We start from the raw sequence: 13,210 nt of genomic DNA on the forward strand, positions 1-13,210 counted from the left end.
ATGAGCTGGGCCGCCCGTGCCCCAACCCGGGAGCAGGTGGACAGCCCGGGCGAGGAGGCCGAGGTCAAGGTCAAAGTCAAGGTCAAGGCGAGGCGGGCCCGGGCCCAGCCGGGGGGCGGCTCCGGGAGAGATGCGCCCTGGGCGAGGCTAAGAAGCCTCGAGGGTCCCGGCTCCCCCTCGTCCCTCGGGACCCCGGGATGGGGTCCCCGGCCCTGCCACCCCGCGCTCCCGCCCCCTGCGCGCTACTCTGCGCGCTGCTCTGTGCCTGCCTGCCCCGAGGTGAGCGGGACCGGCCGGTGTGCGTCGGCGGGAGGCGGGGGAGAGAATTGACCTTGGGGAGGGGGCCCGGGGTCTCCGGGCAGCTCACGGGGACCCGGGGGTGGGGGGCTTGTCTCTTCCCACTTGTCCAGGCCCAGCCACAGCTCCGGGGGGCGGCACCGAACCGGGGTCGGTCCGGACGGCCGAGTCCGGGTGAGTGGGGGGCGAGGGCTGCCAGGGGGCGGGGGTGGGTGACAGTGAGACCGTTGTTGGGTAGGGAGTGTCTCTATCTGTTGTCGGATTGGGCTTTCCAAGCGTTTAGCACAGTGCTCGGCACACAGTACGCGCTCAGTAAATACGATTGAATGAGTAAATGAGAGGGGGAAACCGGTCCTTGGCTCCCGGGGAGGAGGGGAGGTGTATGTATGCATGTATGTATGTATGTATGTATGAATGTATGAATGTATGTATAATAATAATAATAATGATGACATTTGTTAAGCGCTTACTATGTGCAAAGCACTGTTCTAAGCGCTGGGGAGGATACAAGGTGATCAGTTCGTCCCACGGGGGGCTCACAGTCTTCATCCCCATTTTACAAATGAGCTAACTGAGGCACAGAGAAGTTAAGTGACTTGCCCAAGGTCACACAGCAGACGTGGGGGAGCCGGGATTCGAACCCATGACCCCTGACTCCAAAGCCCGGGCTCTTCCCACTGAGCCACGCTAATCGTGTATGTATGTGTGTGTGTGTGCGCGAGCGCTCAGAACAGTGCCCAGCGCGTAGAACAGTGCTTTGCACATAGTAAGCGCTTAATAAATGCCATTATTATTATTATGTTGGAGGGGGGAAGATGTGAGCCCCCTTTTTCCTCTCCTCCTCCCCATCCCTCCCTCGCCCTACCTCCTTCCCCTCCTCACAGCACCTGTATATATGTTTGTACAGATTTATTACCCTATTTATTTTACTTGTACAAATTCACTATTCTATTTATTTTGTTAATGTGCATTTAGCTTTAATTCTATTTATTCTGACGACTTGACGCCTGTCCGCATGTTTTGTTTTGTTGTCTGCCTCCCCCTTCTAGACTGTGAGCCCGTTGCTGGGTAGGGACCGTCCCTATATGTTGCCGACTTGTAATTCCCAAGCGCTTAGTACAGTGCTCTGCACACAGTAAGCGCTCAATATATACGATTGAATGAATGAATGAATGAATGAATGTGTGTGTGGAAGGGGGAGGTGAGTTCCTGGGCCTCTCCCCTGCCACGCAACGAGTAACCCAGTTAGGGGGTTCCGTATCCCAGCACTTCCAGGGCTCCAGTCCTGAAACCTTCCTCCTGTCCCGGCCCAGCCCCGCTCAATCCCACCTCTTCTGTTCCTCAGCCGCGGACAAGGGGCAGATCCGACGGGAGACCCTTTGGCTGGTCCTGGACACCAGGTACTTGAGGGCTAGCGGGGAGGGGGCGGCCCCCTAATCTCAACTGGCTCCAATCCCGGGCCACGCGTCTGGTTTATTGGGGTCCGCCGAGCCAAGACCACTCACCCAAGCCTGAACCGGAGGCCTGATGACAGGCACACCTGACCGTTCTGAATTCTCCCGAAATGCCGCTTCTCTGCAGGGACAGCAGGCTGCAGGTTAGGGGTGTGAGGCTGGAGAGTTAGATCAAAATAACCCAGTTTCCCCCTTCACTCTCCACTTTAATTGGCCAGTGACAAGTGATCACTTAACCACCTTCTGGGTTTCACCAGTTGCCACGAGGAGACCCCACTCCCTCTGCAGACAGGTGGCTGGCACCTTTTAATGGTATTCATTAATAATAATAATGATGGTATTTGCTAAGTGCTCACTTTGTGCCGGCACTGTTTGAAGCGCTGGGATAGATAGAAGCTAACCAGGCTGGACGCAGTCCATGTCCCGCATGGGCTCACAGTCTTCACCCCCATTTTACAACTGAGGGAACTGAGGCACGGAGAAGTTAGGTGACTTGCCCAAGATCACACAGCAAGTAAGTGGTAGAGCTGGAATTAGAATCCAGGTCCTATAATAATAATAATAATAATAATAATGGCATTTATTAAGTGCTTACTTTGTGCAAAGCACTGTTCTAAGCGCTGGGAGGTTAACAAGGTGATCAGGTTGTCCCACGGGGGGCTCACAGTCTCAATCACCATTTTACAGTTGAGGTAACTGAGGCACAGAGCAGTGAAGTGACTTGCCCAAAGTCACACAGCTGATAAGTGGTGGAGCCCGGATTTGAACCCATGACCTCTGACTCCAAAGCCTGGGCTCTTTCCACTGAGCCACGCTGCTTCTCCCCTATGACCCCCAGACCCATGCTCTTCCCATTAGGTGGCCTTTAAACAACTCTCTGCCTGTTCATTCATTCAATCATATCTATTGAGTGCTTACTGTGTGCAGAGCACTGTACTAAGTGCTTGTTGTCTGCCTGCCTTAGCAAAATCTTGGGGGTCTTGCCTAGCCCAGTTCCAGAGTTGATAGTGAAGTCTTCGGCACAGCTTCAGACTTTCTTTAGTTTGAGTCTGTCTCAGTTGACTTGCTTTCGTACAGTACTTTGAATAGTGAGGGTGGTTTGGATGAAAACCTTTTGGCCTTTGCCTTTCCTTTCTTTAAAGCCAGAATCATCCATAACAATCAATCAATCATACTTAGTGAGAGCTTACTATAAGCAAGTGCACTGTAATAATCGCTTGGGAGAGTACAGTTTAGTAGAGTTGGTAGACCCATTTCCTGCCCACAACAAGGGGGGAGACAGACATTAATATGAATAAATAAATTACGGATATGTACATAAATGTTGTGGAGTTGGAGAGGTGTGCACATAGGGTGCAGAACCAAGTGCAAAAGTGATGCAGAAGGGAGAGGAGGAAATGAGGGTTTAATTAAGGAAGCCCTCTTGGAGAAGATGTCCTTTTAATAAGATAGAAAGAATGCCTATATCCTGCTCTCCTTATGCTTTTTAGGGAATTGTCAGTCAATTAGCTGTGTTTATGCATAGTTGTCCTTTGTATTCAAACAAGACACCACTATGCCAATGAAGGACCCTCAGTCCCTGCCACATTGCAAACACAGACAGGACATCCCTTGTGCTGTCGAGTTAAATGTTTGTAGCACTTAGTGCTGGTTTTCTTTTATTTCCTCTTCTCCTAGTATTAAATGAGCACCTCCTGTGTGCACAACATATTGGGGAGAACATAATAGAGAAGACATGATTGTCAAACTGCCCCAAATGGAATCAAGCTTCAGGATCAAACTTTAGTAACCATTCATTCATTCAGTCATATTTATTCATTCATTCATACAATCGTATTTATTGAGCACTTACTGTGTGCAGAGCACTGTACTAAGCGCTTTGGAAGTACAAGTCGGCGACATATAGACACAGTCCCTAACCAACAACCAGCTCACAGTCTAGAAGGGGGAGACTGACAATAAAACAAAACATTTAGACAGGTGTCAAAATCATCAGAATAAATAGAATTAAAGCTATATGCCCATCATTAACAAAATAAATAGAATAAATATGTACAAGTAAAATAAATAGAGTAATAAATCTGTACAAATAAATACAAGTGCTGTGGGAAGGGGAAGGAGGTAGGGCAGGGGGATGGGGAGGAAGAGAGGAAAAAGGGGGCTCAGTCTGGGAAGACCTCCTGGAGGAGTTGAGTTCTCAGTAGGGCTTTGTAGGGAGGAAGAGAGCTAGCTTGGCGGATGTGTGGAGGGAGGGCAATCTAGGCCAGAGGAAGGACGTGGGTTGGGGGTCAATGGCGGGACAGGCGAGAACGAGGCACAGTGAGGAGGTTAGCGGCAGAGAAGCAGAGGGTGTGGGCTGGGCTGGAGAAGGAGAGAAGGGAGGTGAGGTAGGAGGTGGTGAAGGGATGGAGAGCCTCGAAGGCGAGAGTGAGGAGGTTTTGCTTGATTCATAGGTTGACAGGCAGCCACTGGATATTTGTTAGGAGGGAAGTAACATACCCAGAGCATTTCTGTACAAAGATAATCTGGGCAGCAGAGTGAAGTATAAACTGAAGTGGGGAGAGACAGGAGGATGGGAGATCGGAGAGGAGGCTGATGCAGTAAACCAGTCAGGATAGGATGAGAGACTGAACCAGCAAGGTAGAGGTTTGGATGGAGAGGAAAGGGCGGATCTTGGTGATGTTGTGGAGGTGAGACCGGCAGGTCGCTTACTGTGTGCAGAGCATTACTAAGTGCTTGGAAGAGTACAATGTAACAATAGACACATTCCCTCCCTACACTGCAAGCAGTAAGCACAGTTGAGGAAAGGTACTTGCTCAGTAAATTCAGAAGTAGGTTGCTGGTTGTGGACACTGAAACATGTTCAGAGGGTGAAGAGCAAAACTTGAGTTTTAAAATGGTAGGTTACCTGATCATGAACAGCACTTACAATCTAGAGGATTTATTGATTGCTTATTGAGTTCTAAGGCCTGTAATAAGCAGCTGGGAAAGTAAAACAGAAGCCAAACACCTATTTTCTTCTCTCAATGATCTCACAGTTTTGTGGGGAGACAGGCTGACAGAAATTAGTTACAAATAGTGGGAGCATCTGGAAGAGATAGGAATTCTGTTTTATTGTCCTCTCCCAAGCACACAGTGCAGTGCTCTGCAAACAGTAAGCATTCAATAAATACCTCAGTTTGATAGATATGCAGTTCGTAGCCTGCTTTCATACTTTGCTTTTTTCACCAAATATGTTAACGTTGAAATGTAAAACGTTTTCCGCTTCTGACTTGCATTTGTCTTCTCTGCACAATCACAAACGGGTAATTTAGTCAGCCTCAGTTAAGACACAAAATGCTCTGACTTGGTCCAGAGAGCAGGAATGGCTCTTTGTCTTCTTTCAACCTGGAGCCCACACAGGAACTTTTTACACCGATCAGAGCAGGAGGCAGGGTATTTTCCGAGGAGAAAATAAAGTTATGGGAAAAGACTTCCTAATTTTGTATGTGTATATGGAGAAAAGTATAGAATGGTAATCTGATACTTTTCTAAAAAAATGTAAACCAAGAGGGAAAGAAAGGTGGCTTTAGAAAAGGGAGGCAGATAAAAGAAGCCAAGAGATTTTATGCAATTCTTTGGGGCAGGGCGTTTTCTCCAGGATTTTCAAGTCCCCCATCAGTTGCTTCCTGTCACTTGGTTGTTTTAACCTTAACTAACATTTCTCTATAACAGTGGCGGGGAGAGGAGAAGAAATTCAAACCAGCAGTTCTTGCTCTTTGTCATCTGTAACACTGGACTAAATCCTACTCTCTCCCACTTAGACTGTGAGCCCCATGTGGGACAGGGACTCTATCCAAACTGATTATCTTTTTTTTTATAGTATTTCTTAAGCACTTACTATGTGCCAGGCACTGTTCTAAGTGCTGGGGTAGATACAAAGTAATCAGGTTGGACACAGTCCATGTCTCAAGGAGGGCTCACCATCTTCATCCCCATTTTACACATGAGGTCACTTAGGCACAGAGAAGTGAAGTGACTTGCCCAAGGTCACACAGCAGACAAGCGGGGGAGCCAGGATTAGAACCCACAATCTTCTGACACCCAGGTCCATGCTCTATCCACTACGCCATGCTGCTTTTCATGCCAGTGGCTGTCTTCACAAAAACCAAGCAAAATGAAGAGCGGCAGATACTTCCGGTTTCAATCTAGCACCAGGCCAATAGACTGCCTTTCTTGGCATTTAATGACTGCTTACTGTGCACAGAGCACTATATTGAACCATTCTTAAATCAATCAATGACATTATTGAGCGCTTACTGTGCCCAGAGCGATGCACTAAGTGCTGGGGAGATTACAGTGCAAAAGAGTTGGTAGACACATTCCCTGACCACAGTGAGCCTTCAGTTTAGAGGGTAGTAGAGCAGGAGGATTTTGGCCAGTATCCTCCAGCTCCTTGATTCTGATCTTCATTTCCTTCTGCCTGCATAGGCACATATTTCAAATCTAATGGACTACGGAGAGTTGAGGCATTTGGGGAATAGGATGAAAAATAGGTTTGGCCCGAGATGGTGAGAGGTGACTAGCTCCTTATCTTCCCTCTCAAATCCTGTCCTCTCCCTGACTTTGTCATCTCTGTGGACGGCACTACCATCCTTCCCATCTCACAAGCCCACAACCTTGGTGTCATCCTTTACTCTGCTCTCTCATTCACCCCACACATCCAATCCATTACCAAAACCTGCCAGTCCCACCTTCACAACATTGCCAAGATTCGCCCTTTCCTCTCCATCCAAACTGCTACCTTGTTGGTACTATCTCTCATCATAGCCCGACTGGATTACTGCATCAGCATCCTTTCTGATCTCCCAACCTTCTGTCTCTCCCCACTTCAGTCTATACTTCACTCTGCTGCGCAGATTATCTTTCTACAGAAATGTTCTGGGCATGTCACCCCCCTTCTCAAAAATCTCCAGTGGTTGCCTATCAACCTTCTTATGAAGCAAAAACTCCTCACTGTTGGCTTCAAAACTCTCCATCACCTTGCCCCCTCCTACCCCTCCTCCTTTCTCTGCTTTTACAGCCCAGCCTGTGCACTTGGCTCCTCTGCCACTAACCTCCTCAGTGTGCCTTGTTATCGCCTGTCCCACTGTCGACCCCTGGCCCATATCCTACCTCTGGCCTGGAATGTCCTCCCTCCTCACCTCCACCAAACTAGCTCTCTTCCCCACTTTCAAAGACCTACTGAGAGCTCACCTCCTCCAGGAGGCTTTCGCAAACTGATCCCCCCTTTTCCTCTGCTTCTCCTCTCCTCCCTATCGCCCCTACTCCCTCCCTCTGCCCTACCCTCTTCCCCACCCCACAGGACTTGTGTATATTTGTACATATTTATTATTCTATTTATTTTATTAATGATGTGTATATATCAAGAATTCTATTTACCTTTTTGAATGCTATTGATGCCTGTCCATTTGTTTTGTTTTGTTGTCTGTCTCCTCCTTCTAGAATGTGAGCTCGTTGTTGGGTAGGGATTGTCTGTATCTGTTACTGAATTGCTCTGTGCATAGTAAGTGCTCAATAAATACTACTGAATGAATGAATGTAAACAGATGGGTAGGATCTATGTTTCGTTCTCCTAGAGGTGGGAAGCCTCTGGCATGAAGCTGTGCTGGTGGCAGGAGTTGTTGCAACTAGAGTTGGTCCCTAACTGACTCTGACTTGATCCCTAAACCCTTTTCTGAAGAAGTGCCTTGAGGTTCTCTACCTTGAGGTAGAGTGATCTAGGGGAAAGAGAACAGGCCTGGGAATCAGAGGACCTGGGTTCTAATCCCAATTTTGTCACTTACCTGCTGTGTAAACCCTTACTACAGTACTCTGCACACAGTAAGCACTCAATAAATATGAGTGAATGAATTAGCATGACCTTAGGCAAGTCACTTAACTTCTCTGTGCCTCGGTTCCTTCATCTACAAAATGGGGATTCATTACCTGTTCTCCCACGTACTTAGACCATAAGCCCTATATGGCACCTGATGATCTTATATTTACCCCAAATCTTAGTACAGTGTGTGGCATATAGAAAGTACTTAACAAATACCAGTTATTGTTATTACTATTTTTAGTCCCAGGGTTGGGAGTGTTTGTTTTCAGTGATGGTGGTGAGTATCTGTATTGGATAATGAAGAATGGGAAAACCCAGAGAGATCAAAATCAAAGATGGGCTCTTAAAGGAATGCCAACACACAAACAGAAAGAAACGAGAGAAATTGAAAGCTGAAATGGAATTTAATAAATAATCGAAAGCCGGGGGCTCAAACAAAGGAGCGTGGGAGACTGAAACTGACCAGAAGCTAAAAAAGTCTCAAAGGCAATTTGCTGGCAAAAGAAAGGACGGGAATTTGGCTGTGGAAAGAATTTAGCTGTGGGAACTTCTGTAGCTCGTGCTGAAATTACACTCATGTGAAACAGCCTTTCTAAAGGGAATGATACTCTGTCTGGGGGGAGGCGGATGAAATGATAAGGAGGGAGGGAGGGATAGAGGGGACCCAGGTTGGGGAGTCTGTGACAGTGACACTCTGGGAGGGAAAAGGCCGAGGATGGAGAAAGTGTTTAACCTTGCTCTGAGGAATCCAGGCCGGGCTGTGTTTAAGTCATGATTTGTGGCATAACCTGCAGCAAAGCTACAGACCAGCAGGTGCCCTGGACCCATTGCTAGCCGGATACTCTTCAGGGATGGTTGATTTTTGTTTCTAAAACAAGGGGAGTTTTGTGCTGGTCTCTAGTTAGAATAAAGGCGTTGGGGCTGGATCTCACCTGCCAGTCACTGAAACTTCATAAAGAAGGTTTTTGAGATTCTGGCAGTTCTGAGCCTTGTGGTCAGCAGACTGGCCCTCCATGCTAAATGGCTACACAAGGGTGAAAATGGGGAATGAAGGGATCCCAGGGCCATCCCATCTGGCTGCATCCTGGGCCCCATGTTTAATCACTGGCTCTTTTTTCCTTTTGGGCTTCTTTCTATTTTTTTTTTAGGAATCTGACACCTCGATTTATAGCTGGTCCTCTCACTGGGACAGACCACGTCGTAGCACCAAGTGTGAGCTACCCTGTAAGCTGCTGGTGACCACATTCAGGGGTGGTTGGTTAAGGGGAGCTGGGGAAAGGCTTCAGCAAATGGGCAACTTCCTCATGACAGGGTGGGTAGGGGAGGGGAGGGGAGCCAACACGGGATGGCGAGGCAAACCCGGGCAGTGCTCTCTTGCATTTCTATTTTTTCACACTGAAAAAATGGCAGATGATTTCAGGCCCTTATCTCCATACAGTTTACAATTGTGTTCAACGCATGGATTGGAGTCTCTCTAGTCCAGTTGTTGGAGAAGTGTGATGGATTGTGCCCCCTCTACCTTTTCCCCAAAGACCCTCACTGAAGCAGTTTGGTGCTCACACTAGTGTTTCTAGATGGCACAAAAGGGGTTCATTTCCCTGCCCCCTCTTCCTCCTTTATCTGAGCCTGGGAGAATCCATCCAATGGAAACCCTGTCAGTTCCTTGGGAAACCCAGAATTGCCTTGTCATCCTGATTGCCCAGGAGAGGCAGGCCTTCTGCCAACTCAGAGAGACAGTGAGAATCATACCTGTTGGGAGAGTGAACATTTTCCAATCAGGGTGGTCCTGCTTCCCTGGGCAAGGAATAGGAGTTATTGTCCATGGGTCTCCAGCATCAAATGTGGTTGGGGTGCCAGCTTAGTGGGTTTCTGGGCTCTGTGAGATGCCAGGCTCTGGGGTTGTCAATCCTGGGCCCAGGTGGTGGCGGAATGAATGCACTCCCCCTGCAGATTTGTTCTCGTGTTTCAACGGAGGCGAGTGTGTAAACCAGAGATTCTGTGACTGCCGCCGGTTCAATGCAACGGGGCCAAGGTGCCAGGCGGGTATGTGTCAAGCCAGGCCTGGGCTCTTCCTCTCTCTCTGCTCATTGTATTTCTCAGCTATCTTAGGTAGGGCCCTGGGCTCCATTTTGATCCTATTTCTTCTCTCAGTGTATAATCCAGGCCTGGAGAGAGATAGCATCTGCCGGACATGGGGGCAGTACCATTTTGAAACGTTTGATGGACTCTATTACTACTTCCCTGGAAAATCCACTTATGCCCTGGTGAGGCAGCATGAGGTGGAGGAACAGAGTTTCTCAATTCAGGTCAGAGAACCTTCCATGGAGAGTCTTCTTCCTACTCAGAAGTTTGCTGATCACTTTTTAAAAAAATTGTATTTGTTAATTGGTTACTATGTGCTGGGCACCGTTCTAAGGTAATCATGGTAGACACAGTCTATGTCCCACATGGGGTTTACTGTCTTAATCATCATCATCATCATCAATCGTATTTATTGAGCGCTTACTATGTGCAGAGCACTGTACTAAGCGCTTGGGAAGTACAAATTGGCAACATATTGAGACAGTCCCTACCCAACAGTGGGCTCACAGTCTAAAAGGGGGAGACAGAGAACAAAACCAAACATACTAACAAAATAAAATAAATAGAATAGATATGTACAAATAATCCCATTTTACACATGAGGTAACAAACAGAGAAGTGAAGTGACTTGCCCAAGGGCACACAGAAGACAAGTGGCAGAACTGGAATTTGAACCCAGGTCCTTTTGACTCCCAGGCCCGTGTTCTATCCACTAGTCCACACTGCTTCTCGACTTTTGGTGATTGGTGGTTTTTGGTTTGGTGGTTTTTGAGTTTGTCAGAAAGGCTAGGTGAGATTCTATTAGGTGAAGTTCATTTCTGAAGCTTGTGAGTAGCTCAGCACCTGCCCACAAAGAGCCATCCTTAAAGAGTCAGGTTACATCCCCTGTCCCTCCCATTTACAAACATATGACCCAGTCATTGTAGCAGTAGCACTTATTGAGAACCCATTGGGAGCAATGTACTGAACAAAGTGCTTGCTGTGTATCTCCAAGCTTCTTCCCTAATCTGGAAGAAGAGTGTCTTTAGCAGTGGGGATGCCTGTTCTTCCATCAATCAATCAGCCTATCTATCAGTGGTATTTATTGAGCATTTACTGTGGATAGAACCCATTAATTCCTAGCCCAGATGGATGTGTTCATTCAGAAGGAGCGTGTATCTTTGTCCTTTTCCATATTCAAACCTTTCCCTATTCAGTCTTAACAAACTCAACTCAGCCACAAGTCAGGGTGCTTCATCCATTCATTCAATCGAATTTATTGAGAGCTTACTTTGTGCAAAGCACTGTACTAAGTGCTTGGGAGAGTACAATACATCAATAAACAGGCTCATTCTCTGCCCATAATAAGTTTACAATCTAGAGATGAGTTTACAGTCTTGGGTATTTGAGTCTTCTGTGAAAGAGAGCTCAAAGCATCTCTCTCTATAATTCAGTCTTAAATATACTAAAGAAAGGTGAACAATATTATCCTCCAGTTCAAGTGCCACAGTTTGTAACGGGCTGTTGGTTTGTTTGAGGTTTGAGTTAGTAGCTCCCTGGAGCTCTGGGTCCAGGATGGGCACAAAAGTATGAGTTGGAAGCCAGGACAGGAGGGACATTGTACCCCCTTGCCTGGCTCCCTCCTGTTGGGAGGATGGAGGTGCAGGGGGTGGGTGTTGTTATTGTGCTCTCCCAAGTGCTTAGTACAGTGCTCTCCACATAATAAGCACTCAATAAATACCATTAATTGAATTGGTGAGGAGTGTTCTTCAACTCTAACATAAACAAAAGCAATTGCCATTCTTAGATCAAAGCAGTGGTCCCCTCAGTGGAGGAGCAATGCAATTAATGAATGATATGTATTGAGTGCTTACTGAGTGCATAGCACTATACTAAGCCCTTGGGAAAGTTCAATTCAACAGAGAAGGTAGATAGAATTAGTTGCCGTGCCCTAGGTCACACAGCAGCACTGTGGCAGAGGTGGAATTAGAACCCAGTTCCCCTGACTCCTAGGCCACACTGCTTCTTTACCATTATTAATGGTTATGGTCACCCAGTAGCCAATAAGCCTATTTGGTAGAGCGAGAACTATTTCACTTGTGGTTTTCTTGAATCCACCCAAACACATTGGCTTATGCCCTTCCCTAAAAGTGGGAGACTTGGAATGCCGCTGAGATGTTCCTGAACTCGCAGTTCCTAACATTTCCACACTGACATCAGAAGAACCTGCATTCTAATCCTGGCTCTGCCACTTGTCTGCTATGTGACGTTGGGAAAGTCACTTCACTTCTCTGGACCTCAGTTACGACATCTGTAAAATGGGAATTAAGACTGTGTGTCCAAAGTGGGACAGAGACTGTGTCCAGCCCAATTACCTTGTATTTATCTCAATGCTTACTATGCCTGGCACATAGTAAGCACTTAACAAATACCACAACTATTATTATTACTATTTTCCATTTCAGGTTCACAATGACCCAGAGTGCAGATCCTTCCCCTACTCCTGCACACGTTCCATTAGCCTCTATTTCGCTGGAGAGGAAGAGGTCCGGTTAAGTGGCAACGTTACTTCCAAAGGCGTTGGGTAACTTCCTTTTTCCTATTGCACTCTCTCAGACAGGCATTTTTTAATGGTATTTGTTAAGTGCTTACGGCTTAGTGGAAGGAACACAGTTTTGGAAGTCAAGGGTCATGAGTTCTAAACCTACCTCTGCCACTTGTCAGCTGTGTAACTTTGGGCAAGTCACTTAACTTCTCTGTGCCTCAGTTACCTCCTCTGTAAAATGGGGATGAAAACTGTGAGCCCCACGGGGGACAACCTGATTACCCAGTGCTTAGAACAGTGCTTGGCACATAATAAGTGCTTAACAAATACCATTATTATTATTATTACTATATGCCAGGCATTGTACTTAAGCTCTGGGGTAGCAAACTATTTAGATTGAACATGATCCATGCCCCACCTGGGGCTCATAGTACGAATCTCCATTTTACTGATGAGATAACTGAGGCACAGAGAAGTGAAGTGAGTTCACAGAGCACGCAAGTGGCAAACCCAAGTCCTTCTGACTCCTAGACAGATGCTCTATCTACTAGGTCACACTGCTTATCATTTTAAGAATTCTAGAACTTGATCACCTGATTCCAGTGCTTTTCAAGGCAAAATGATCCCTGTCCACCATCCCCTGTCTGTTCCCTTCTCTCCAACTGTTGTGCAGCGTCCAGCTGCCACACGTCTTGGGAAAACTGCAGATCCAGCGAGTCGCCGAGTACGTGATAGTGAGACATCAGTTTGCCTTCACCCTGGCCTGGGATGGCACCTCGGCCATCTACATTAAGATGAGTCCTGAATACATCGGCAAAACCCATGGATTGTGTGGAAACAACAACGCCATTCCCCAGGATGACCTGCTGACTAGCTTTGGTGAGTGGCAAGTGGAAACTTTCAAAGCTGAATCTATGTCTCGTTGATGACCAGGAAAACGGAGACCAATCAATCAATTAAGGGTATTTATTGAGCTCTTGCTGTGTACAGAGC

General features: G+C 47.1%; 1 protein-coding gene across 1 annotated transcript in view; it reads left to right on the forward strand.

Annotated features, from left to right (window-relative positions):
* OTOG (otogelin) overlaps nt 1–13,210 on the forward strand; it is a 133,401-nt gene continuing 120,191 nt past the window's right edge. Inside the window, exons 1-8 of the mRNA XM_038765354.1 lie at nt 1–298; nt 411–471; nt 1,643–1,697; nt 8,760–8,835; nt 9,562–9,654; nt 9,763–9,917; nt 12,138–12,256; nt 12,891–13,096. Coding sequence (XP_038621282.1) covers nt 1–298; nt 411–471; nt 1,643–1,697; nt 8,760–8,835; nt 9,562–9,654; nt 9,763–9,917; nt 12,138–12,256; nt 12,891–13,096 — 1,063 coding nt within the window. The remainder of the gene's footprint in view (nt 299–410; nt 472–1,642; nt 1,698–8,759; nt 8,836–9,561; nt 9,655–9,762; nt 9,918–12,137; nt 12,257–12,890; nt 13,097–13,210) is intronic.

The sequence above is a fragment of the Tachyglossus aculeatus genome, chromosome 22 (assembly GCF_015852505.1).
Source record: "Tachyglossus aculeatus isolate mTacAcu1 chromosome 22, mTacAcu1.pri, whole genome shotgun sequence".
In the NCBI taxonomy this organism is placed as follows: Eukaryota; Metazoa; Chordata; class Mammalia; order Monotremata; family Tachyglossidae; genus Tachyglossus; species Tachyglossus aculeatus.